Here is a 25306-nt window from a genome sequence, read left to right as displayed (position 1 = left end):
AGCCCTGACCCTCTGTCAGGCACACTCAACCGTTTTAATGTCGTAGACCGCCATGTTTGTGATGTCGTTGACAGCTTATATCTGGCTCAGAAAAACTGGCCGCTCGAATGCATATGTGACATTGTCTCCTGTTGCTGCCATAAACAAATCGTCCCCTCAGTAGGAGTACATGTTTACAGTACCCATGTTAGTCTCAGACAGTAAATGTGTGTTTTCTCTGTTTGTCTGCAGAGGTACATCGCCTTTGAAGACTCCCAGGAGGGCGAGAAGAAAGAACTCCAGTGCCGACTGGTGATGTTGGAGTCTCACACACGTCACCTCGAGCTCAAAACTAAAAACTCTGCAGATCATAGTAAGTCCATCACATTGCACGTCTGTCACATACACAGGTTTATTGTACTGACTCTACTATTGGAAAGTAACACACATGCGCACACACACACTAAACACACAGGCCAGATACCCTGCGAGCAGCATCGACAGTTTGCAGGTCTTGTGACTGTTTGTTAGCCTGATGTGCCAGAGGGCAGATGAACTTCCATGTCCCTACTGAATTAAGGTCATTAGTAGCACATTATGAGTGTTTGCCTGCCAAGTCTGCTAAATGAGCTGTAATAGAAAAGGCCAAATGTGTCCCAAGCCCAGAACAGGTCAGGGAGCAACAGGAGAATTTTAGGGAGCAAAAGAAAGGTGTTTGTTTTTTTTTAGTAGCATTTATCTGTATTTTGGGATTATACAAATGGCTAAATGCCTCAAAGATAAATGTAAAAAGGGCTGAACATTATGTCCTTTTCTGAAGAAAGAAGTTTTAAATGTCAAGGACAGTATGTTCTTGCTGTGATAGTCCTTCCAGGACATCAAAAGAAAACCCTCATGATGTGTGCATGACTGCACCGTTGACAATGTGTGTGACTGCGTTTTTGTTCCACCGCCGGGCCGTAATATACACCTCGGTCATGCTAGAGGAAAATTTGAGAGCTCTCAGCAAATTTCTTTTTATTTGTTTCGATGTGACACTTCCCCTTTTCCGTTTGAGAGCTTCATTTGCCTATAACTATGTTTGTGGACTGAATTTGGCAGCACTGCGACTCACAAAGCTGTGTTTAATCATGTTAGTGGAACACACACTCATACAGTCCGACCCTATAAACATCAGCATACTTTGATGAATCCAAACACACAGTCAAGTTCAGTTTATGTTTATTCTTAGTTCATTACTTTCCCTGGAATTTTTAATGTCATTTTGCCTTCATTAGACATATCACAGTTCAGGGGGATCAGAGATGGTGAGAAGCATTCTAACTTGAGCTGAAATGATTGGTTGATGTATCGATTTTTTTGATTGGCAGAAAAATAATAAACCACTTTGATAATCGATTAATAGTTTGAGGCATTTATCAAACAAAAACTGTGAAAAAAGGCAACAATTTCTCAGGTTTCAGTTCCTCAGATGTGAGGATTTGTTGCTTCTCTTTGTCATATCAGAGTAAACCGAATATATTTTGGTTTTTGATTTTTGATCAGTCAAAACAAGTCACCTTGGACACTGGGAACCATTACCATCTGTTTTGCCAAATCATGACAAGCCTTAGTACAAATTGTGCCCAATATATACTGAAACAAACTACCATAAATAGAACTACTACTCATCACATTACAGTACTGTTCAGTGATGAATCAGCGTGGCCACACCCAAGCAATCAGTTGTTTACCTCAGATTATGGTTTAATCTAACACTGCCTCCAGAACCAGCACGCAACTCTAACATAATATTATTTGTACTTGGATAATCAGGATTTTCATGCGCGGCTTTCATGTCAGCATCCCTTCCTTTACCTCTACACACCTCTGTATCTGACCTGTGTTATTTCTGCTCCACTCTTTTACCACCAGTTCCTCTATCAGCCCTCTCGTAACCACGCTGAATCACAGTTTACATCATTCAGTGCAGCTGCCACAGGAACACTTGCTCTCCACGTAGGTGTTCAGTTCTTCCAAATTCTGCATGTGTGCCTCTTCGAACACCTGAGGAAAGGGTTATTTCTGACTTTCAGGGTTAGGGTGCTGCAAAGCATCGAGCATTAAGAATGGAAGGTTGTGTGAATTGTGTGAAAGGAATGTTTTAGCATCCACCTTTGTGAGAGGGCACTTTAATGGCTGGCGTTTGAATAGTACTCTCAACAGGAGTGTTTTGACTACAGGTAAATAATGCTACCTGAGAGCCACAAACAGTGGAATCAGTAAGTGTTGGTCTCCTGGCTGGATGTGACTGAGACTGAGGATTGCTCCATACATAGGTCTGTGGATTTCTCACCCTTTAAGTGTAGAATAGAAGAGTGTTTTTCTAATATGTGTGCTTTGAAGAAGGCTGCTGTTTCCAGTCTTCCTTGACATTACTTTGAGAGTTTTATGATCACCAAGTACATAAACTAAAATGTCAGGAACTTTTCAGCTCACCACAACCAGACACAAAAGAAGGCAGGTGTCAGAATTTTTGTTGTCAAAATCACTTCTGCTATAGTTGAAGTAAATGATGAGTCATATCTGATTTTGTAGAGGACTCATTGATTCAGGGTACTATAATAATCCTGTCCACGCTTTGCTCTGGTTGGTGCGTTGTCAGTGCACTGTGTCCCTCTACTGGCTCTGAGATGTAATTACAGCAAGTCGCTCCTCTTACCACGACATGAAATGATACACATTTTGTTAAACAGTGTCTCAAATCACATTTGTTAATTCATATAGAACAACTGGATAATAGTGTTTTCAGACAAAGTTCCTTATTATCAGCTTGTTTGATCATGTAAACTTTGAGATTTTGTCGTCTTTCTTATGCAGTTAGCAGATTGGAGGAGAGAGAGGCAGAGCTCAAAAAGGAGTACAATGCCCTTCATCAGAGACACACTGAGGTAAGCTGTTTGGTTAAATAAGTACATGTTTATCAGTGGGTGTGCTTACATGTTCGTGTAAACAGTAACCAATAATTACAATATTTTAGCATATAGTGTTAGCAGACTTCTCTGTTTACCTTTAAATATCTCTACAAGTATCTACACATGAATTGTGATTAAAAAATAAAACATACACAATCAGTTTACTGTGCTCCTAATGAGCCTTTCAAATACATGTCAGTAGGAGACAGTGGAAGTATAAAAATTACGACAATGAATCATTAATTGCCACCCAGCTCAATTTGTGTAAAATTCACAATAGTTACAAAGGGAGTTTAGGCAACACTGTTGATGACGAATCAAATTTTGTCCTGTGCTGAATTCACAAAGGATAATACAAAATGAATACATAAAACAGACTTACAAGACAAGGGTTATTTTTCAGTCTTGGATAAAAGAAAACAAAACAGCATAACAATAAAAGCTTGAGGAAAGACAGAGTTAGAGGTACAGATCTGACCTTTAAGAGATAAAAGAATCTGAAATAGACTGGACTAGCGGGCCTGGTGAGGATAGTTAAAATATGAAGTATCTAAACATGAATTGTGTTTCTGCTGAGCTTTTAGTCCGCCTCGGCTTCTTATCCATTATGCATCACTTACAGATGCGTCAGTGTCCAAACAAACCTCTTCATCTGAATAATGTTGAATAGAGAAGCTGAGAGTGAAATAAAAGCTGTCACTTACACACTGTTAATACGTCTGCATCTTTTATTGTGAATCTGACTGGCACAGTTGTGCCTGGACACAACATACTTAATATGTAAGTAACCGTAGGAACCACAGCGTTTAAGACGACTGGAGTTTTCATGACCATTTATAATCAAACGCACTGTAGACACACTAAAATAGATCTTAATATATAAAACTTGTATGCAAATGTCTACGTGCTCTTTATAATACAGACTTCAAAGTGATTGTAATGTATTACTGCTGACTCTAACTGTGTGTTCTATACTTTCCAGATGATCCACAGTTGCATGGAGCATCTGGAGCGGAGTAAACACCAACATGCAGTGACGCCAGCAGATCCCTCAGATACTGGCTCATCAGCCAGAGCACGGTGAGAGGACCGGGCTTCTACTCACTTCAAAATTTGTACTTATTTATAACTAATAAGTGGAGAACATATACAACATACGCTATAATTTGAAACGGGAAGAACTGAAACTGGGAAACTCTGGGACAGATAAAGGATTCTGTGGATGTTGTGTAGATCAGGGCAGCAGTTTGGCTGTTGTCAGAGTAATCTGCTTTGATGGGATGATGAGATTTGTGGTTCGTTGCTCATTTGCAGAGCAGAATGTGACTGAGCACCATGCTGCAGAGAGCCAGGAGGTCAGCAGACTCTCCTTTGTCATTAGGTCTTTAGCCTTTGTTTTACATTGGATGTGTGGTCAACGCTTTACTGTAATTTAGTTTATTTAGCATATGTAAGCAGTAAATAAACATTTATTAAATGGTTTATTGCACACTATCATGTAGTTGTGAGCAAATATGTGTTATAATAAACACTTGCCTTCCTAAAACATTATAGTGTGTTTTAAAACATTGATTAAATATTTGCATACTGCCTATAAATGCCAAAATATGTGGATTACACCAAAAAAAATACTGGGTCCACTCTTTGTGTCTTATCAGGAGTCACTCTATTAAAAGTTGTTTTTGACATCCCCGTCAGGTCTTACTGTGAGCATGTTAGCATGCTGATGTTAGCATGTAGCACGAGCACAGACTCTTGTGGCCAAAAGTCCATGAGGTGTAGATAGTGTTTAATCGTGCGACACTGTACTGTGAAGCATTTTAATCCGCTTTGGACTGTGCCTGTGCATTCAGGCAGCCCCCCTGTGTTTCCTTAACCCCTCACTATCCCTCCAGTTAACGCAGACACTCTCCCTCTCCCCTCTCTCACTCTCTCTTTCTCTCTCTCTCTCTCTCTCTCTCTCCCTCCCTCTCCCTCCCTCTCTCTCACACACACGCACACTTTTGACTGATCAGTCTCCCCGTTTCGTAGCCAATAGGCTGTAGCCTGAGAAGAGGCATATGGAACGAGCTGCCTCAGCATCCAAAAGAGAGAGGGAGATGGGGAGAGACAGCGAGGGAGGGGTGGTGGGTGCTATCACAGTGAGAGAGAGAGAGAGAGAGAGCGTCAGAGTGTTCTAGACTGCACAGCAGCAGCCGTGTCGCATCTCGGCAGAGGATAGGAAGAGTGAAGGAGGAAGGAAAACAGAAGCACCTGCCAGAGGAGGACAGTGGAGTAGCGGAGCTGCTATTACTACCATCCTCTCCCTGCTCTCTGTGGATGATCCCCTGCTCTGCCCTTCTTGGTGCTGCTGCTGCTCCGCTTTAATCAATAACTGCTGCTGCCGAAGCCACCAGGATTACTACTGTTGGTAACTGCTGCTGGCGGGTCGTTCTGCATTTGGCCCACACTCACTCTCTTTCTGCTTCACAACTGAGCTACAGAATAAAATACCGACTCCCAGCTAGAAGGATACAGCGTCTCTGACCTCAGCTGTAGATGTGGTGGTCGTGGTCCAGCCAGAAACAGCAGAGTGAATTTAGTGCTCATTGACCCCCACCCAGTCTGCTTTCATCGTCTGTGCCTCTCAACCTCCTGGTCTCCAGCAAGGCACTGGGCCATGATCTGGGGGGGCCATGAGCCCCGGGTGTATGCTGCTGTTTGTTTTTGGCTTTGTAGGGGGAGCAGTGGTCATCAACTCTGCTGTACTGGTCTCTCTGTCAGTGCTGCTGCTGGTTCACTACTCTGTCTCTACCGGCGGCTTACCTGCCCTGCCTTCCTTACCCTCCTTACCCAGACCCAACAGGTACAACGTGTATGTGTGTGTCTTATTTTAGTGCGTAGGTGTGTGAAATCAGTGTGCCTTGATTTATCTTCCCCGCTGTGATCTCTTGTCTTTGCAGCCATTGCCAGTTTGTAGCCATGCAGTCGCAGTGCTGCTGCCATGTGGGTGTGATGTAGTCAGACAGTATGAGATCGCACACTAAAAGTAGGTCAAGAAAGAGAGGTATTATTGGCTGAGTCATATCTAGACCACAGGAGTTTTTGATATTTTCATTCCACCAAAGTTTATTGCTGTTTTTAAATATTTAATTTTATGATTTCGTTGATTTATTTTCAAGGCTAACCGGTGCTGGTAAACTAATACTGAGCGTTTAACTGTTCCTCGCCCCTCAGTTCAAAAAACAAAAGGCAGCGCTGGTCACCATCAGTGGCCTGCATGTGACCTCTTTCTCTCAATATGGTGGTGTGTCCATTGTTTTTTTGGGGGGCTGCTGCTTTTCATCGCTGCCTGCCGGCTGCTGTTTTCACTGTGGCAGCCATTGTTCTGCTCACACTGTACCATGTTTTTTTTTTTTTTTTTTTCATTCCTAGTCAGTGGAGTGAGAGGAGCTGCTGGTGTGTACCTGCTCTGGTGCAGTGGAGGGTGTTTGTGTTTGTTTTACTTACAGTGTGTTCCTCTTGTGTCAGTGGGTATTGCAGGTCTTTCAGTGATTAGACTGGCTGTTAAATGGAGGTTTGAATGTGATCACCTCCATGTGATCCATCTCCATCACAGAGGCAGATAGAAATGGATTTGTTATTGCCTGAGGTAATACTTGAGAGGTAATGGAGTTTATAGGTTGCCTCATTTCTCTTCTCACCAAGCTGCTTTGCTACAACACCTCTCTGTGAAGTCTTGACTAAGTCTTGTCACACAGTTTGTTTTGTTTTGTCTGACTGATTGTATTAAGCTGATCTGTCTCCACTGCACTGGAAAATGGCAAATTAATATGTGGGCTGAAAAGAAATTAACAACATGCCCATTTAATTTAGCAAAAGCAAATTTTAGCAAATTAAATGCAGAATCTGTTATGCAAGTGACTTCAGATTTAGTGAAGCAGGTGTCAAACACAACTCTACCACCCCACACAGTATCCTGTTCTACCAAGAGCCTGTTTCTCTGTAGGAACCGCTTCACAACATGGAGAGGGACATCCAAAGCTTTCAGACTAATGAGAAAATGTCCAACATGCTTTATACAGTGTGAAATGGTTTCCATATCCTGCACTCCTTGTTACACACTATAAATCACATGTTATTACACCACTAATGTGTGGACTGCCTCCCTTGCTTAAAGTTTCCTTTACTGCCCAAAGCGAGGCTCTAGCATGGTGCCCAGATGATGAATCCTACTGACTTTTCCTCAAGAGCCATAAACAAGTCAACAAGTTTGTATCTGATGTTTCTTTATAAATTTCATCTCCCAACTTTTCATGTACCACCACCATGAGGTTAACATTTGTAGTTTTGGATTTGATACAGACATTCATGTACCCTCAGGATGAATTTTAATAACTTTGTTGACTTGTCTTAGCGCTGTAATCAGGTCAAAATTCAAATTTATCCAGTAGTTTAGCTTATGAGCAAATACCTGCAGTGTAGCAAACGTTGGTCTTGTTTGGATACTAGCATGTTGATCAACTTATTGGTTAAACGATGAGGATACAGACACTGTTGCCTACCACCCTCACTTCCTGTGTACAGTGGCATTTAACCTACTGCGTACACATGGGTAATTTTGTTCCCTGTCTTCCCATTACGTAACAGTAACTTGACCAGTGAGTCAGTCTCCCAAACACTTGTGTGTTCCTTTTCTTCAAAATTGCTCTTTTAGCGTCACTCTTCTCTCTCTTTGTTTCTGTTTCCAGGAAGGAGCGTCCCATCTCCATGGGCATATTCCAACTTCCTGGGACTGATGGTATGACCGCTGACCTCCAGAGGGAACCTGTGGACACCCCGTCTGAACCATGGAGATTCAACAACCTTAGCCATCCACGGTCCAACACCAGCCTCAAGGTATGATACACGCAGGTCTTTAGGTGCATTAAAAGAGCGGCTTTCCTTTTAATCCCCAGTTATAAAGTGTAAAGTTACTGTCTGAAGTTGGCTCGTAGGACTTCCCACGGATCAGACGGGTGACATCATCCCCAGTCCACTTAAAAGAGGTAGTTGAAACAAAATGGAAACCTCAGTGCCAGCAACACCAAAGAAAGAGTACATTTCTATTCAGAGAGAAAGGATTGTTCAGCGTGTCCAGAATTTTTAGCGGCTTGAGTGTGTGTCTGTGTGTGTTTGTGTGTAACGGGGTGGCTTGGAGCCCAGGAAGCAGGGAAGTGGTACCATTCGGGGGCCTGGCTTTAACCTCGAGGGAGGGTGGAAAGGACAGAGTCTCTTCACATTGTTGCTGTTGGAAACCATGCTGCACGCAAAGGCTCCGTCATGAATATTAATGACTGCTCTAATAAGTATTTATTAGTCACCATTACACATGTATGGGGTCAGGTGAATATTTTAAAAGTGGGGAGGCAGTATGACCTTTGGTGACCTCTGTTTTTACCCACCAATAGTGTGAGTAATGGCTGATAAATGGTAAATGGACTGCATTTGTATAGCACTTTTCTAGTCTTATCCACTACTTAAAGCTCTTTACACTATTCACCCATTCACACACACATTCATTCAGCACATTTTCTGTGCATACAGCACTTTTACTAACACATTCACACAGCAGTAGTTCTTAAACTCTTTTTGAGGACCTCACACTGAGTCCTGGAGAAAAATCAAAGTGTTGCAGAGCATCCTTCTCACTCCGCTACTACACAGACCCACAGTTTTACCAGACACCCTCGGTACAGACACACAGCCGTGCCTTTGTGTTGTGTCCTCTGACTTGACATTTTCCACAGATTTACAGTTAATGATCCCCTCCCTCTCACCATGCGGACGAGCGTGTGTTTGTGTGTGTGTGTGTGCGGATGTTTTCCGGAGGGTTAGAGAAGAGACAAAATCAGAAGAGTAACACAGGAGGGAAGCTTTACCCCAATTGGCTGCTCGGTGCTACTATAGCAACAATGGGGTGACGCCAGCATGCAGACGAGAGAAGTGAAAGGAAATACTCCCATCAGTGCAGAGAAGGGAGAATAGCTGGGCCCAGAGAGGGAACAGAGAATACATCTGAGAAACAACAGTATGGAGAAAGCATTGATTCAGTGTCTTTGAATGCTTCAGAGTCTCCTCTGTGTTACTAAAGTGTTGCAGCCTCCCCTCCTCATCTGTTTTTCAAGGTGACACAGGATCTGTATGGACGCTTTGTTGTCGTCCTGACTGATTCTTTTCCATCATCCTCCGTGCTATTTATAGGACAGTCAGCGGTATTAACATATCAAAACAACACGGGGTGGGAGAATCTGTATGGCCCTCAGGGCTGATGAGAGCTGTTGAAACCGTAGTGCTTGATTGGTCCTGCAAAGGCCAGTTCGTTTTTATTCATTTACACAGAGAAGCTTCACCAACCAGGTCACCTTCTTTACCAGGGGATCCAAAAATAATTCTCACTACTTATCTCATTTATGGAGTTCAGGCTTTGTTTTGTTTTCTGTGACATATTCAGAACAGCTGTAATGAGCAACAGCAAATCCCTGTTCTGTTAAAATGCTGCAAATTTACCCCACTTAGTTATCCTGAATTGTAACTGTTCCACTTCCTCTTAGTAGTTTGACATTATTTTCTTCTGCTTACCTAAGTATAGAACAGTACGTGCTCTTGCTTTGTTTCAGTGAATGAAATTTAAGAAAGATTAATAAACAAGGTCTTTAATGTCCCTCAGTTTTTGCCCAGTGAAGAGGCTGATCAGGACCAGGTAGAATTGTCTCTCATGAAGAAACTATAACCCTGGTGTCCACCAAACTAACCCAGTTGTGTGCTCTGTAGTTTATAGAAGTCGTGATGCTTGTGTGTTGATTGTTTCTTGTATGTGTGATTATAGTAAGTGATGCTAACACACTGGCAATATCTTGTATCTCTGTGAAACTGCATGTGTGTTGTGTGCGTGTTGTGGTGCAGGGTTGAACTACATGGGGTAGGTGCACGCTGTTCGACACAGTTGGTGCGGACATCTGTTAATCTGTCCTAAATTTTTTTGTTAATGTAATATATGTTTCTTTTTTAAAATTTAGTTTGTGGATGTTGTGATGGCTGTTTGATATTTTGTTGGCTTGATTACACTTTTGCTTTACTGTGTTATTGTGTTTAGTGTGTGCACAGTATGCATCAAGCTGCACATTACCCGCCTTTATGGCTTGAAATGAGGGAAGTTATGATGTTACACAAATAAATGTGACTTCATGAAAATCATAGTTTTGTCCTTTGATTTGCCCCTGACTCTCCCTCCCTTCATCTTCCTCCATCGTAAGGATGAATTGGCCGGAACAAACCGCGGAGGCTCCAAATCCAGTACTCCAACCAACCAGGGAAGTGTGTCCAAAGCTCCAGCATCTTTACAAGGCGGAGGATCCAAACCCAACACCCCCATGTCCTCTAAGGGCGGTACCCCTAAGTCAAACACGCCCACATCGACATACTCACCGCTGTCTCCTCAAGGTGGTGCGTCCACCGGTATGAGTCCTGTGTCCAGTCTGGGCAGTGGGTCTGCCTCTGCTACACCTCAGTCTACCACGGCTTCAGATGTGGCCATGGAGTCTGTGGACACTTCTCTGCAGGAACAGGAAGCTTCAGATGGTCTCAACAAGAACCTGGACTGGAACAGTGGAAAGCCAGAGAGCAATAAGAACATTGCAGCGATGCAGGAAGGACAGCAGGGTCAGGGTGGACGTGAGAGTCAGCAGTCTGTTTCTACACCTCTCAAAGGTGAAGGTCAGTACTGCAGTTACACACCTCTTTCATCACTTTGTCGAACATCTCACCCCTCCTTTGGAATGAAATAGTTTTGAACCAGCCTTTTACTTTTGTGTGCTAATTTGAAGCCAATATTTCTTTCTCTGTTGGTTGTGCTAGATGGAGCAGACGACCTGGAGAAGTCTGAGGTGCAGGCTATCATAGAGTCCACTCCTGAACTGGACATGGACCTCGGTAGCTGCAGAGGAACCAGGTACAGAATTGTTGATCCCATTAAAAGACCAAAACAATGTCTGAAACACACAGCTGCATTTGACAGTCTGAGGCTGCGCTCCATTTAGCTGCTGTTGTGTAGATTCAGCTGCAGCAGCAACTGGGTTAAATGTCGTGCACGTGGACTATGAGGCAGCAGGTTTGACAGTCAGCCTCTTTCTGTTACCTTCTTCATGATAGTAATCATTTTCTCCTCTCCTCTCCATCCTCCTGCCTCACCTGTTCATCCAGCACACCAACTAAAGGCGGCGTAGAGAATCTCGCATTCGACCGGAACACTGACTCTCTGTTTGAGGAGCTCTCCTCTGCAGGAAATGACCTGATAGGAGACGTGGACGAAGGAGCTGACCTGCTGGGTAAGAAGCTTCACTCTCTCATAACTTATGGTTTGGTCACAGTGTCTTCTTTTACAAACGGTTTTCTTCCCCTGTCGTGTTCTCTGAATTGTGTTTTCTCTGGCTGTCGGGCTTTGCCATCCTTACAGATGAGTTTTCTGGTGTGTATCAGTAAATTCTCTCCTGATCCCTTCACCAGCTCTTTGTTCTCTCTGTTTGTCTCAGTCCTCTCTGTGACTTCTCTTGCAGAATAGATTAGAGTGGTGCTACTGTGTTGTGAAGGGCAGTGTCACTGTAGGCTAGTAGGTGTTCAAATGAAACCATTCAACTCATAGGAACATTGAAAAAAAAAGTTCCTTGATCCTTGAACAATGTTTTACTAAGTCTCCTAAACCTCTTTCTGATTTGCACCATCCTTTGCATGACTCTCAGATTACAACTTTCTAGGTAAGACGGCAAGAACAGTATGTAAGTGTGTAGGATAGGAAAATGAAACACTTCTCTACAGATGTGATTTATCTGTAAATGTTTTTCCACACTGAAGCACATGATAAGACGATTGTTTTGTATTTAGATTATTGGTGATCATTTTCAGGTATGGGTCGGGAAGTGGAACATCTTATCCATGAGAACACCCAGCTGCTGGAGACCAAGTTAGTACTCATTATCAGTAGCGAAGTCTTTCCACTTTTTTTCCAACCATCTTTGCTCAGTGCGTATGTGTAAAGAGCCAAAGATAATGACATAAACACTTCATGAAAAAGGACTTTAACATTGTAAAGATATATGTCACCATTGCAGATATTGCTGCACTAGTGGGTCTTATTTATCTTTCCCATTTATAAGCTTGTTGTTATGGTTTTTGTTGATGCACTTTGTGTGTGCATCTAGTCATGAGACTCAAGAGTGTTACCCTGACGTACAGGACAGTGCTGCCACCTTGTGTTTGATGTAGATATGGTGTTAGGATGTGTGTTTTACCTGCTTGTGTTTTTGTTGTCAGAAACGCTTTGAATGTGGTGAAAAATGACCTGATATCTCGCTTGGATGAACTGTCCTGTGAGAAGGAGGTTCTGCGAGGAGAGCTGGATGCCGTCTCTCAGGCCAAGACCAAACTGGAGGAGAGGAACAAAGAATTAGAAGAAGAACTCAAGAAGTGAGTTGTTTTGGACTTTTGAACACCATATACAAACCTGTTTATCCGCTACCATAAATGTTTGATTTAAGGATTTACTTCATAGGATGTTGAACAGTTGGACTTTATTTACTCTCACGCAGGATTCGAGCAGAGCTGGAGGAAACCAAACAGAAAGTCAAGAGTAACGAGGATGATGTGAGTCTGTGATATTTCTTGTTATACTCCCATTTGAATTAAGGTAAAATAATAACACACACACAACCAATCCCAGGCCAATAAATTCCATAACAAGTTAAGTCTTGTGTGATTCACTGGTGTCGTGCTCGTGCTGTGCCCACAGAGCGATGTGCCTACAGCGCAGAGGAAGCGCTTCACCCGGGTGGAGATGGCCCGGGTCCTGATGGAGAGGAACCAGTACAAGGAGAGGCTGATGGAGCTGCAGGAGGCAGTCAGATGGACAGAGATGATCCGGTAAGACATGAGGAACAGAGGAAAGTAGAGGACATTATAAACATGACATATACACAAAGTGGAAATACAAGGTATGCTAAGAAAACGGGACATGGGGGTGTATGAGGTTTCAAGTAGAAACTGAGGAGCTGCGTATAAAGCCCCATCATTTGATTCAAAGTGAATTTTCTCTCTCAGGGCTTCAAAGGAGAATCCATCTCTTCCAGAGAAGAAGAAATCCAGCCTCTGGCAGTTGTAAGCTCCTCCTTTCTTTTCCTTTGAGCTTGTAAACATCAACCTCAGTGTGAATACTGTGTGATTTATGTGTTTCGTGTTTTCTTTTTGTATTCCATGTTGTATGGTTGTTTTCTCCAGGATGTAGGTAAATCTTTGACACAGTAACAGTGTCTTATCCTGAATGCTTCTGATGTTCTCACTTTGACAACAAACTCATCACAGAGGAGAGCCAGACAGGAGACAGCGGCTCTGATCTCAGATCAGAGCTGCTTTGCTATCACACTAGTCTTTCATTCTTTATTAAAATCTATGCATGAGGAGATGTTGAGGAAACTGAAGTTGGGACAAAGCACTTTTTTTTTGCTCACAGAGGAGCAAAATCTGTGAGACTGATATTCTGTGGTCTGATCCAGGCTCTCCTTTGTTGAGTTTTCCCAGGAATGGGTTTGGTTTGGATGGAGGGACGATAACTTTGGACAGATTTTTGGACTGTTGTGCATATTGTAGAAACAAAGTCTGATAAATCCACCGTCTCTCCTGCCCTGTTTCTGTGTGTCCCTCTATATTCTGCCTGGTGTTGTGATGTCTGTGTGCAGGAGGTGTGTTGGGAGGGTTGTTATAGGGGTGGGAAAGCAGGCGGGAAAATGGGGAGGTTAAAATGCAGCAAAATGTTCTTAAATTTAGGTTTCATTTGATCTTATTTCTTAAATATAAGTTGCAGACCTACTGTATCTGCTGCAAAAGTATTTAAAAGATAATTATGCTAAACATCTGTTGCTACTGGTAAAACTGTCAGATGGCCCGTTTTTGTTCTGTGTTGTTGACTAACATCCTAGTCGGTGCACAACATTAACCCTGCACACCCTGCCCTCCAGCATTCTGAGTGGACAGCAGCTCTGAGGCTTTGCTGTTTTGGGAGACAGGTCAATGAGGTCCTGACGGGATGATGGGAAAATGCGTATGAATTTGACTGCTACCTGTATGAAAGCTGGCATGGAGTGTTAGCATGGGAAAGGAACCTTTTTACCCTTAAATGTTGAACCCTACCTTTGCTGCTGGAGCTACTGCTTGTGTCCACCCCTCTATACGTTTGTCTTCTGTGTGCTTTTTTTTTTTTTTTCCCCCTCTTTTCTTCCCACTTCCCCGCCCTTACACCTCCAGTTTCAGCCGTTTGTTCAGCTCGTCGGGCGGAGCAGCCAAGAAGCCGGCGGTGGAGGCCCCGGTGAACGTCAAGTACAACGCGCCCACCTCTCAGATTCAGCCGTCCGTCAAGAAGAGGAGCAGCACCCTGCAGCAGCTGCCCAGTGACAAGAGCAAAGCCTTCGATTTCCTTGATGAGGAGTAAGTCACACAGAGGAAATTTAGGTAGAAAATATGTGTTCATAGTGTCACCAGTGTGTGCTGAAGCACTGTTGATTGCGATTACATGCATTTGAAAAACAAACTTAGCTTTCCTAGAATAGACCTCTTTGTCAGTGAGCTGTTTCCGTCCCACAGAGTGGAAGCTGATAACATGATGTCCAGGCGAGAACAGAAGAGAGCACAGTACCAGCAGGTCAAAGCCCATGTCCAGAAGGAGGACGGCAGAGTGCAGGCTTACGGCTGGAGCCTGCCCAAGAAGTACAAAGTAAGGAGATGAACACCATGACTTTGGCAATAGCACCTACAGCACTGTCTGTATACTCAATCTGCTGTTGTACTTATTGTAGAATTGTAGTCATGTAACAGAAGTACGATGTAATACAGTGGTGCTGTGTTTTGACTCCTCAGGCCAATGGAGGTCAGGCAGAGAGTAAGATGAAGAATCTACCTGTTCCTGTCTTCCTCAGACCACTGGATGAGAAAGATGCTTCTATGAAGGTCATTCCTCCACCTCTGTTTTTAATGAGTACAAACTGTCCTGTTACTGTTGGAGCTCAACTTTAAATCAGCATAGTTATGCTTAGTAGTAGTAGGTAGTGTGAGGGGGAAGCATGGTTATATCTCACGGCCTTTGCCTGCTGTAACTGTGTGTCCACTCTGCAGCTGTGGTGTGCTGCCGGTGTGAATCTCTCCGGGGGTAAAACCAGAGACGGAGGTTCGATCGTAGGAGCCAGTGTGTTCTACAGTGATGTGCCTGGACCAGAGAGCCCGAAAAAGAGGATCGGGTCTCAGAGCAGTCTGGATAAACTGGATCAAGAACTCAAGGTACACACACACACACACACACAGGTGCTACATGTTACAGTGCCACATTTTGTAGTGGAAATAAATCCAATATCAAGTTTCAGTCAGTAGTTGTTTTCAAAAAAAAACACACATTCACACTCACTCAATTCTTTCAAGGTAACAAAACTCCTCCATGTTGTTCTCTTGTCGCAGGAGCAGCAGAAGGAGCTGCGGCAGCAGGACGAGCTGTCATCGCTGGTGTGGATCTGTACCAGCACCCAGTCCACCACGAAAGCTGTTGTCATTGATGCCAACCAGCCGGGAAACATCCTGGAGAGCTTCTTTGTTTGTAACTCCCACGTCTTCTGCATCGCCAGTGTACCAGGTCAGTGGATGGCCCACACAGAGGAAGAGAGGATTTTATTACTGCCATTCATGTGCAAATAAGTTGTCTTGCATTCAGTTGCCCACAGAGGAGCTGCATCGGGACAGTCTGCTGTCTGTGTTTGTTTGTTTGCTCATATTTATGTTTTTATTTAGGTGCAAGAGAGACTGACTACCCAGCTGGTGAGGAAGTTCCTCCAAACTCTGAGGCAGGACCAGCGGGAGACAGCGGCTCATCAGCAAACAACAGCAGCCCAGCAGGTGGCGACAGCGTGCTTGGAGGCATCACTGTTGTGGGCTGTGCAGCTGAAGGAGCAGCGGCCGTCCCTCAGACAGCAGACAGTGCAGGAAAAGACGGTCAAACTGGTGAGATGTTGGCATCGAACTGTGACTCTAACAGAAATGCGAGTTGACCCAGTTTGCTGAGAGATTGTCTCCTCTGTAGAATCCAGACCAGCAGAAGAAGCCACCGAGGCGACCGAGGCCAGCGCAGGGCTTGCGGACCACACAGAAACCCTGAGGGGAGTCTACACCGAACACGTCTTCACCGATCCACTGGGAGCTCAGCAGACAGCAGAGACTCCCGCCAACTACTCCCAGAGGTAACACGAGGAGGCCCGCTATCCAGCACAATGTCATTACAGTTCACTCTGTGACAATAAAACTGTCTGTTTTATCAGTACAGCCATAAATATCCTCCGAGTAACACCACCAGGTCATTGTAAAATCATTTACTGTTTGTTCATGAAGCTCAAGTAAATATTTGTTTGATGGTAAAATATTATTGCAGTGCATTAAAGCTTCAAGCCAAACTGTTTCTGTACAGCTGGATGGCTGCAACATTACATCAGACCCAGTGAAAAACAATGAAAACATATCCTGTGTGTCAGTGGTAGAGAGTACATCTTTAGGTATTATAGATAAAAATGGACAACACTAAATGAAGTGATCTAAAACTCTTGAAAGTTTGAAAGATTGAATTGACTGTGCATGTGAAGCAGTACTGAGTAAACACACACAACTAAAAACAGTATCTGATGTTGTCTGTGAGCAGGGAGAGCGATCTGTTGAAAGATGGTGTAAGCTCAGACCCCACTGCCGAGGAGCAGGACCTCATGAGGGAGGAGGCTCAGAAGATGAGCAGTGTTCTGCCCACCATGTGGCTGGGGACACAGAACGGATAGTGAGTTTGCCATTTTTTTTTTTTTGGCTCGATACGTTTCTGCAACCTGCCAAAATGTAAGACATCTGCTGAAATCTTTGTGGTTGTAGTGTGTACGTACACTCCTCCGTGGCTCAGTGGAAGAAGTGTCTCCATTCTATAAAGCTGAAGGACTCGGTGCTCGGCATCGTGTGAGTACACTGAAATAAGCGCTTTCACGGTCAGCCTCTTATGTCCCTCCTTTGTGGATGTGCGACGGCTGGTTGCTGGAAACCTGTGTTTCTGTCCCACAGACATGTGAAAGGACGTGTGCTGGTCGGTCTCTCTGATGGTACTTTAGCCATATTCCACAGAGGAGTGGGTGAGTGGGCTTGAGCTTCTCTTCTTGCTCTTTTATATATATATATATATATATATATATATATACACACACACACACATACATATATATGAGAGACCATGTATGTTGATATGCTTTGTTTCTGTCAGACGGACAGTGGGACCTGACAAACTACCACCTGTTAGACTTGGGGAGACAACACCACTCCATCCGCTGTATGACTGTAGTACATGACAAGGTGTGGTGTGGCTACAAGAACAAGATCTACGTGGTGCAGCCCAAAGCCATGAAGATAGAGGTATAGTAAGATTTATCCCTTATTTTAGAGGTGCGTTTAATGTGTGTTATAGACTGAGGCTGAGGAGACACAAGAACATTCAGTGTAATTCTGTCAGACTGTTTAACTTTCATGTGGGATGATCATTTTTGCCATGAAAGTACATGATGTCAGGAGTCCTTCCTTTCCTTTTCTTAAACTCCTCCTGTCTCTGTCCGCATGCTCTCCGTCCTCTGCAGAAGTCCTTTGACGCCCACCCTCGCAAGGACAGTCAGGTACGTCAGCTGGCCTGGTACGGTGACGGCATCTGGGTGTCCATCAGGCTGGACTCCACTCTCAGGCTGTTCCACGCTCACACCTACCAGCACCTCCAGGACGTCGACATCGAGCCCTATGTCAGCAAGATGCTGGGTCAGCTCACTGTCCGTTAACACAGCTCCTGCAGCGTATCTGTCCTCAGTGAAACACAAATAACTTGTCAGGGTTTTCCAGACTTGTTCAGATTTGGTTTTGAATGTGTTTTTTTTTCTTTTCCTCAGGCACGGGGAAACTAGGCTTCTCGTTTGTGCGGATCACAGCTCTCATGGTGTCATGTAATCGCCTGTGGATCGGCACCGGAAACGGAGTCATCATCTCCATCCCTCTAACAGAGAGTAAGTCCCAAGAACTAGCATTGCACCTTACAATTTATACCTTTAATAGTTTGTTGTATGCTAAATGTGATTTTATTTTTTTTTTTTCGCTCATATTAAAGGGACTCACAGGAAACTATTGCTCAGTTAAAGCTGAACATTTGTTGTTTTGGTTGTGTTTTTAGTTTATTTATAGCTTTGGGCATTTTTCATGGTCTTTGAAGTGGATCACGTCTCTCTCACACTCACTGTTCCATTAGCAGCCAACAAGGTAACCAAGGCAGCAGGTAGCCAACCAGGAAGTGTAGTCCGCGTCTATGGTGACGACAGCGGTGACAAAGTGACGGCTGGGACGTTCGTCCCTTACTGCTCGATGGCTCACGCTCAGCTCTGTTTCCATGGTCACCGGGACGCTGTCAAGTTCTTCACTGCAGTCCCAGGTAAAACAAAGCATGTTGTTTGTTTATACGTGTGTTTCCAGTGTTATTTACTTACTCTGCTTTCAAACTCTCTGGGTGTGACATGAAACCTTTCAGCACACCAGATCTATCCTCTCCTGCCAGTGAATATGTTTTTATGGTCTTCTATATACTAATGAAATGTAATCTGTGCTCCTCATAAAATACTGAATGCAGATTTAAAAACTAGTGAGCCAGACAGCTGAGATCCCATTTAAATTCAGTGTACTGGTTAGAAGGCTTGTATGTAATCAGCAGAAAAACACAATCTGGTCTTGTCTGGTGTTATTTACAGTTTGTGTGTCTGTGCTCTCAGGTCATGCAGTTCCATCTGCGTCCTGTGGAGGAGAGGCAGCAGGTGACAAGGCGACAGATGCCTCATCTCAGGAAGGAACCAAGTCGATGTTGGTGATGAGCGGAGGAGAGGGTTACATAGACTTTAGAATGGGTGAGTCCACTGCATGAAAAGGGTTTGTTTTTTTTGTTTTTTTTTAATCATTGTAACTACTGCGGTAGATCTAGAGAACATGTTGACTCTGTGTGTCTTCAGGTGATGAGGAAGGCGAGGCTGAGGAGGGAGACAACCCCCGCATGAAACTGCAGCCTCTCCTGGCTAAAGCCGAGCGCAGCCACCTCATCGTCTGGCAGGTCCTGGCCGGTGAGGACTAAACTCTGACCTCTGACCCCTGAGGCCTGATTTGCCTTTTCTCTCAAACTCATTGCCGGGGGGGGGGGGGGGGGGGAGTTCAGGTGGACGGCTCCCCTCTGCAGGCATGAGTTGAATCAGCACTTTTTCCCCTCCTCAGACCTGAACGACAAGCGTGAAACAAGCAAAATCTGCTCTGAGTGATTTTTCTCAGAGCTAAACTGGACTGGAGCAGTGCAAACACACAAACTGCATGTTACTGTTTTATTATTACTTCTTTTCTCTCTTTTTTTTTTGTTTTTTTAATTTCACGGATTTGAATATCAACCTGTTTTAATATTATTTGAGGTGAAACTGTTTTTGAGCACACATTTGTTATATTTGCTCAGCAGATACACCCAGTGTTCCTCCTGACATTTCCAGGTTCCCTCCATGCAGTCCAGGGACCGTGTGCTGATGCTGGACTCAGCTGATGCTGCATCAGTTGTTCCAAAAAAAAAAAAGAAGAATCACTTGCGAGTTCCCTTGTTGCCCTTTAATAATGTAAGACTTGGGCAATCATGAGTGGGAGCCAGTCATGTGGATTGTTGGTGATCATATTTCATGTTGATTATTCTTTTTCATCCTTTGAGAACTTGGCTTTTGATTGTATGCAAGACCAGAAATTGAATCACTTGCCAGTTGTCTTTGGGTCAGGATTTAAGTCAAACATATCGCATTTCATCTGGTTAGCATCTGTTTGAGCAGAGGACGGACCCGTGATTATCTAAATATTCAAGCCATTACAGTGGTGGCCCCAGTTTATGCTTTTCATGCACCAACGTTGAATTCAAGTCCCAGAGCTGAGCATCATTTTTATGGAAAACTAAAATAAAATCCCCAGCAGTCTTTGAAAAACTTACAAGGGTGTTAAACATCGCTAAACATCTAGATGAAAAAATATTTGGTCTAAAATGGATTTTTAATTTTGATTTTAGATTTTTTTTCCTGTTTCCTGTTTTGTTTTCCTAATCAGAACAAACACAGTAGCTGGAAATGACAATGCTCTGTTCAATTTGTACAGATGAATCTTTCTTTCCAATGTTTAACATATTCATATAAAACAAGGACATGAGTCACTTCTGGCTACATGGATCAGGAAATACAGTTGCAACAGATTATTATAAATTATTATTATTATTTTAATCATTCAGATTGTTCGGGACAGATACTCATGGTGTCCAGAGAATGAAGCCTGCTGAATCTTCTTTTAGTGTTGCCAAGAGGTTGACTTTTTGAATGAGATGAAGAATTGGGGGGAAAAAAAAAACTGGACTTGGAGTCTTGTTCAGACGTCACCAGGTTTATTTTATTTTATTTATTTTTTTCAGTGTGAAATGTAACATTAATGCACGAGAAGCTTAAACCGGGGCTGCAGCAGTTACCATTTTAACTCAGAATTTTCCATTGGGAAAAAAACCCCTTGATTATGAAAAGATAGGCAGCTGCTGCTGCTAAACCCTCCCTTCATATACATTTATAGACCATAGACTTGTATTTAACCTGAGGATGCTGTCAGCCCTCTGCTCGCCATCCACCCACCAGCTGCAGCTCGTAGACACTTTAAAATCTGCCTTAGGTATCGAGGTTTGAAAGGACAGAGTTACAGGCTTTTCAGGTGTGACAGAGTATTTATTTTTCTTGCAAGAATGTTACGTTTGCTACCAAAGGTTAAAAGGATTAAAGGTCGATGGTTTGTCACATGCTGAAACAACGGCAGCGTCTCATCTAACACAGCACCTTCTCCTTCTCCATGTAGATAACAGGCAAGTTTTTGTATCAGAAATCCTGGTGTATAGATAGGATATATTTTTAGACTTTCATATTTGGAAATTGAAATATTTTCAAGGTGTGAGAGAAGAGAACATGTTGAACCTGTTACTATGAGAGGACAAAACAAGCAGCCCCCCCAGTCCTTCCCAGTCATCTTGGCATTTAGAGGTCAAATCTTGATCATTGACGTCTTTGGTTTTGTAGTGCTGCTCTGCCCTCTCCCTCCAAGGCAGTGTTTATTTGAAGTTCTCAGTGAAACCCCCCCCCCTCCTGATGGCAAACCCATTATTTCCGAAAATGTTTTAAGTCTATTTTTATGTATTTGTTTTTTTTGGTCCTCTCCTCTCCAGTACAATACACAAGATGTTCATGTAGGTGTAATCTGAGACTATTTCTGGCCTCTGTGTACCAGCACACTGCACTGGTATGTTCTTTGTTTTGTCCTCTTTGTATTGAACAACATCAGACGAGGCCTGTCCTCATCATGTGAGTGTGTGTGTGTGTGTCTTCTCTCTAGGAGAGGAGACAGGTATTATTGCAGTTTAGCCATTTCAGTATTTATTTACAATGATTGAGCCTTTGCAATTCAGAATGTATCTTTGTACATTGAAAAGGAATATATATATATACACACACACACACACACACACACACACACACATATATATATATATATATACATATATATAATTTGGGTTTATTGTTTTGACAACAGTTGTTGCTGTTGGAATGTTGACTTTATTTTACAGGGGGTAACTTACTCAGCTATGCACTATGTCTCAGAGAAAGGAGTGAGGGGGTTTGCTTCAAGCCTGTTTTTTTTTTTTTTAGAGACCCTGTAGCTTGTCCACAGACTTCTGACACAATCAGTTTCCATCTCCCATGCAGGACAAAAAGTCAAACTGCTTCTCTGGGCAATGATCGGGTAACTTTGTAGCCCATCACAGCAAGATACAGGAAACTTTCTCGCCCTCCTCTTCAGGTCTGTCGTCCCTCTTATCTGTTCATACTTGTCTTTAACTTGGCAGGAACTCCTTCTGTTCCAGGTTAGCAGTACATCCACCATCTTCTACAGCGTCTCTAGCCTTACTTAATTTTTAACATTCAATTAAAGCAACTTTTGTGGGCAAATGTTGTCTTGCTTCTTGTTAAATTTGTGCAGCTTTTTTGGAGCTGAGCCTGAAATATGTTGACTGACATGCAGAGGTGCTGCAGAGTTGATGTTAGGGTTAGGGTATGTCCAGTGAAAACAGTCGGCCTTTTTCACAGCAGACATTTCACATTAACACACTGTTGATGTGTTGTTAAAAAAGTGACAAGGTGACAGCGAGGCAGTGTAAACGGTACCCGGACGCTGAAACTGAAGCAGCTAAATGGAATTTGGCCATCATTCATCTTATTCACGTCTCTGATTTTCCTACTGCGACATGTCAGAATGTCTTCTGGGAAAAAGGCCGACCTTTGACCCTGTGTTGCATAAAGCAGTGCTGTCAGTTAAACCAGGCTCCTTTCCCATTCTGTGTAACAGAAGTCCAAGTTACCATGGAAATGTATCCCTCCAGACTAGTTTGCAGGTTTAGTTTCACCTCAGGTTTCACCGGTGTTACACTCAGTGTGGCAGACTATGAACTGCACTTACTCCTTTTTTTCTTTTTAAGTGTATCAATGTATCTGCCCTGTATTTCAGTCAGTGCATCTTTTTAAATGCACTGCGGTTAAAGGTTTCACCATTTGTTTGCTCTTCAAAATCCACAGATTACTTTCCAGAAAAGGCTTGTTTCTTCTGTTTGATCCTTCAAAGATGTGTAATAGAGTTTGTTGGGCTCATTTTAAGACAGACTTTGCAGAATAAGCCCCTGCTTTTGTTTTTGTTTTGTTTTTTTTTTTAACAGGAACAGACCCACAACATCACCTGATGTCATGATCAAACCTCTGCATCACGGACAGCAGGTTGTAAACACTCAGTCACTTGGGGGGAGCCTCCACACGGTACTTTACCAACACTAGGTGGTGCACTTGAACTACAGACTTACACTGTTTTCCCAGTGACTTTACTGGGAGGACAGAGGCACTCCTCCCCTGCATGTGATTGGTCCACCACTGCTCTATTCAAGGCCTTGGTTTCAGCCCCTTGAATGAGGCCGAACTGGTGCTTAGCAGGCTGATATGTCAGCTCCACTGTCTACAAAAGCATGCACAACAGTGTCCTCAATCACAACTGATGCACATCTGAACTGATACATACTGTGAGTTTCCCTTGGGGATGAATAAATTATCTGTTTATCTATCTATCTATCCATCTATCTATCTTTCTGACACATCAACCCCAGGTAAACTGTCTCTGGTTATACACTTTGGTTATATACACCATATAGATAGTCTCAATCTGTAGTGCCAACTGAAGAGCGGAATCCAGTGTTTTCACACCATGCTCATGACAGCGCGGGTGAAGATGTGGCTCAACTCCAGCGATGAAGCGTCTGAATTTTTCTCCATCTCTAGCGTCCTCACCATATGTGGGAAAAGCTTCTTCCACTAGTCAGCTAATCCCCCCCCCCCACAAAAAAAATAACAAATAAAAATACTTAAAAGAAGAAAAAAAAAAGGACTACAATAACATGTTATAGCTAACATAACGTTGTCTGTATTGATGTTACTTAAAGAATTGGGGCTGCAACTATCAATTAGTTTCGTAATTGAAAATCTTTTATTACTCCTACCTCGATGATTGAAGACATTCTGAGGAACAAACCTGGAGGAGAGAGGATCATAAATGAGTATGCCCGCACAAAAAGTCTAACAGGTAGCAGAAGATGCGAAATGTGCAAGATATTGGCTGCACATGTGACAAGTGAACGTGGGTATGCACCTAATACAAATTTTTGGTTTGGCATGGTTCAGTTCAACACCCCTCCTTTTGCTGTCATTTACCCATCAGTACTTTTGTTTGGATCTCATACAATAAAGTATGTGTATGTGTATGTGTATGTGTATGTGTGTTTAGGAAAAGTCCTTCAAGATGTGCTAAAGAGGACTATGTAAAGGGCATCCCTACCTTGTTCCCATACTTGGCTGATCCTAGGAGCAAGTTTGACCGTGTAAGTACATTAAAAATGAGGTCTAACCTATTTACTCCTCACCTCTCTGGGACTCTTAAACCTTTATTTCTTTTTTCTCAAATGTAAGTATTTCATTGTAACTGCTGAGCTACAATTTGAAGAACTTTAACAGAACTTCAGTCTAGATCAACTAAAGCTCTAGTTAACATTTCTGTATGCCCACAAAGAGTCTCAGTCTGTCTCAATCTGCGAGGGTCAGACCTCTTATCCTTCATTAAGGAATTCTTCGTTAACAGGCACGTGTGTAGTTTTAACGAGAACAATCTGAAGATACTTTGACCTGCTCATTCAAACTGAATAATACTCTTTACTTTGTGAACATTATCACAGTGCGGACGATGGCAGAGGGTATCTGGCACGGAGACTGAAATTTGTTCAAAAGGAAGCATCAGAGGGACAGAAGAAGAACCTCCATCCATCACTAACAGGCATGTGGTTTTTAAGTCTCATTCATGACAACTGATGGGAGACAAATTATATGTAAACTGGTGTAACTGCATGTACGTATATTAGAGCTGCTAGCATTACCACACATGTATTCTTAAAATAGGACCACTTTTTGCATAGCTGCTGTATGCGATATGAAGCAAATCTTACAAAATGTAACTAAGACATTGGCAAAGAAACACCAAAGCCACCACTGTTGGTAAACATGTTGTCTTTAGATTTGATGGACTCGGGCTGTGAGATAGCTGAGACTCTCCAGGCACTGACTGACACTGTGGTTTTAGATGTTAGGTGGACCAAACATCACCATGGAAAAATGTATCGTGCAGGTTTAGTTGTTTGTCTCATAGTCTGCTGTGAGAGGCCGGTTTTCCCTCTAAATCCACCATGTTGCTACTAAAGATGAGTGATTACTGTTGGTTACTTTCGCACTACAAAACAATATGTCTTGATGAGCTTTATTTTTCTTACAATGCATGTGATCTACAGATGTCATACAGTTGTGATGATTCAAGTTTGTTGTCCCATGCTGTTTGCTGTCATTTAAAAACTCTGAAACAGTAAATATGCTCTTTAGTGGAGGAAATAAAACACCATATTGTGGGAAATCTGAGTCTATACTGAGGAAAATGCTACATATAGTAAATTATCGTCAGTTAAATATAAACACTAAACAGAGTAGAAAGAACTGAAAACTCATTTGTTCACACTCTCCCACACACTGTCCATATTCTCTTGCTCTGCCCCACACTCCAACTTTCATCCACACAGGGGTGCACACACTGAAACGCACAAGTGC

General features: G+C 43.0%; 1 protein-coding gene across 7 annotated transcripts in view; it reads left to right on the top strand.

The window, feature by feature from the left end:
• The window catches only part of spag9b (sperm associated antigen 9b), a 31701-nt gene extending 6717 nt beyond the window's left edge, over positions 1 to 24984 (top strand). The window contains exons 2-32 of one of the 7 annotated variants that reach the window (XM_041066609.1): positions 232 to 352; positions 2839 to 2909; positions 3916 to 4013; positions 7664 to 7811; positions 9622 to 9654; positions 10208 to 10667; positions 10809 to 10902; positions 11154 to 11278; positions 11853 to 11910; positions 12261 to 12413; positions 12536 to 12590; positions 12736 to 12866; positions 13044 to 13100; positions 14244 to 14423; positions 14580 to 14709; positions 14853 to 14942; positions 15108 to 15269; positions 15444 to 15615; positions 15771 to 15980; positions 16060 to 16216; positions 16669 to 16797; positions 16887 to 16967; positions 17070 to 17137; positions 17266 to 17414; positions 17633 to 17804; positions 17933 to 18046; positions 18286 to 18465; positions 18800 to 18931; positions 19034 to 19141; positions 23946 to 24039; positions 24391 to 24984. In XM_041066609.1, the coding sequence (XP_040922543.1) occupies positions 232 to 352; positions 2839 to 2909; positions 3916 to 4013; positions 7664 to 7811; positions 9622 to 9654; positions 10208 to 10667; positions 10809 to 10902; positions 11154 to 11278; positions 11853 to 11910; positions 12261 to 12413; positions 12536 to 12590; positions 12736 to 12866; positions 13044 to 13100; positions 14244 to 14423; positions 14580 to 14709; positions 14853 to 14942; positions 15108 to 15269; positions 15444 to 15615; positions 15771 to 15980; positions 16060 to 16216; positions 16669 to 16797; positions 16887 to 16967; positions 17070 to 17137; positions 17266 to 17414; positions 17633 to 17804; positions 17933 to 18046; positions 18286 to 18465; positions 18800 to 18931; positions 19034 to 19141; positions 23946 to 23983 (3876 nt within the window). In that variant the 3' untranslated portion in view covers positions 23984 to 24039; positions 24391 to 24984. Of the gene's footprint in view, positions 1 to 231; positions 353 to 2838; positions 2910 to 3915; positions 4014 to 7663; positions 7812 to 9621; positions 9655 to 10207; positions 10668 to 10808; positions 10903 to 11153; positions 11279 to 11852; positions 11911 to 12260; positions 12414 to 12535; positions 12591 to 12735; positions 12867 to 13043; positions 13102 to 14241; positions 14424 to 14579; positions 14710 to 14852; positions 14943 to 15107; positions 15270 to 15443; positions 15616 to 15770; positions 15981 to 16059; positions 16217 to 16668; positions 16798 to 16886; positions 16968 to 17069; positions 17138 to 17265; positions 17415 to 17632; positions 17805 to 17932; positions 18047 to 18285; positions 18466 to 18799; positions 18932 to 19033; positions 21631 to 23945; positions 24040 to 24390 lie in introns of those variants that run through there. The other 6 variants (XM_041066612.1, XM_041066611.1, XM_041066613.1 and 3 more) reach the window with 6 other exon arrangements.
• Positions 24985 to 25306: the final 322 nt, after the last annotated feature.

The sequence above is a fragment of the Toxotes jaculatrix genome, chromosome 21 (genome assembly GCF_017976425.1).
Source record: "Toxotes jaculatrix isolate fToxJac2 chromosome 21, fToxJac2.pri, whole genome shotgun sequence".
In the NCBI taxonomy this organism is placed as follows: Eukaryota; Metazoa; Chordata; class Actinopteri; family Toxotidae; genus Toxotes; species Toxotes jaculatrix.
Note: the sequence above shows the minus strand (reverse complement) of the source record. Positions and strands in the feature narration are given on the sequence as shown.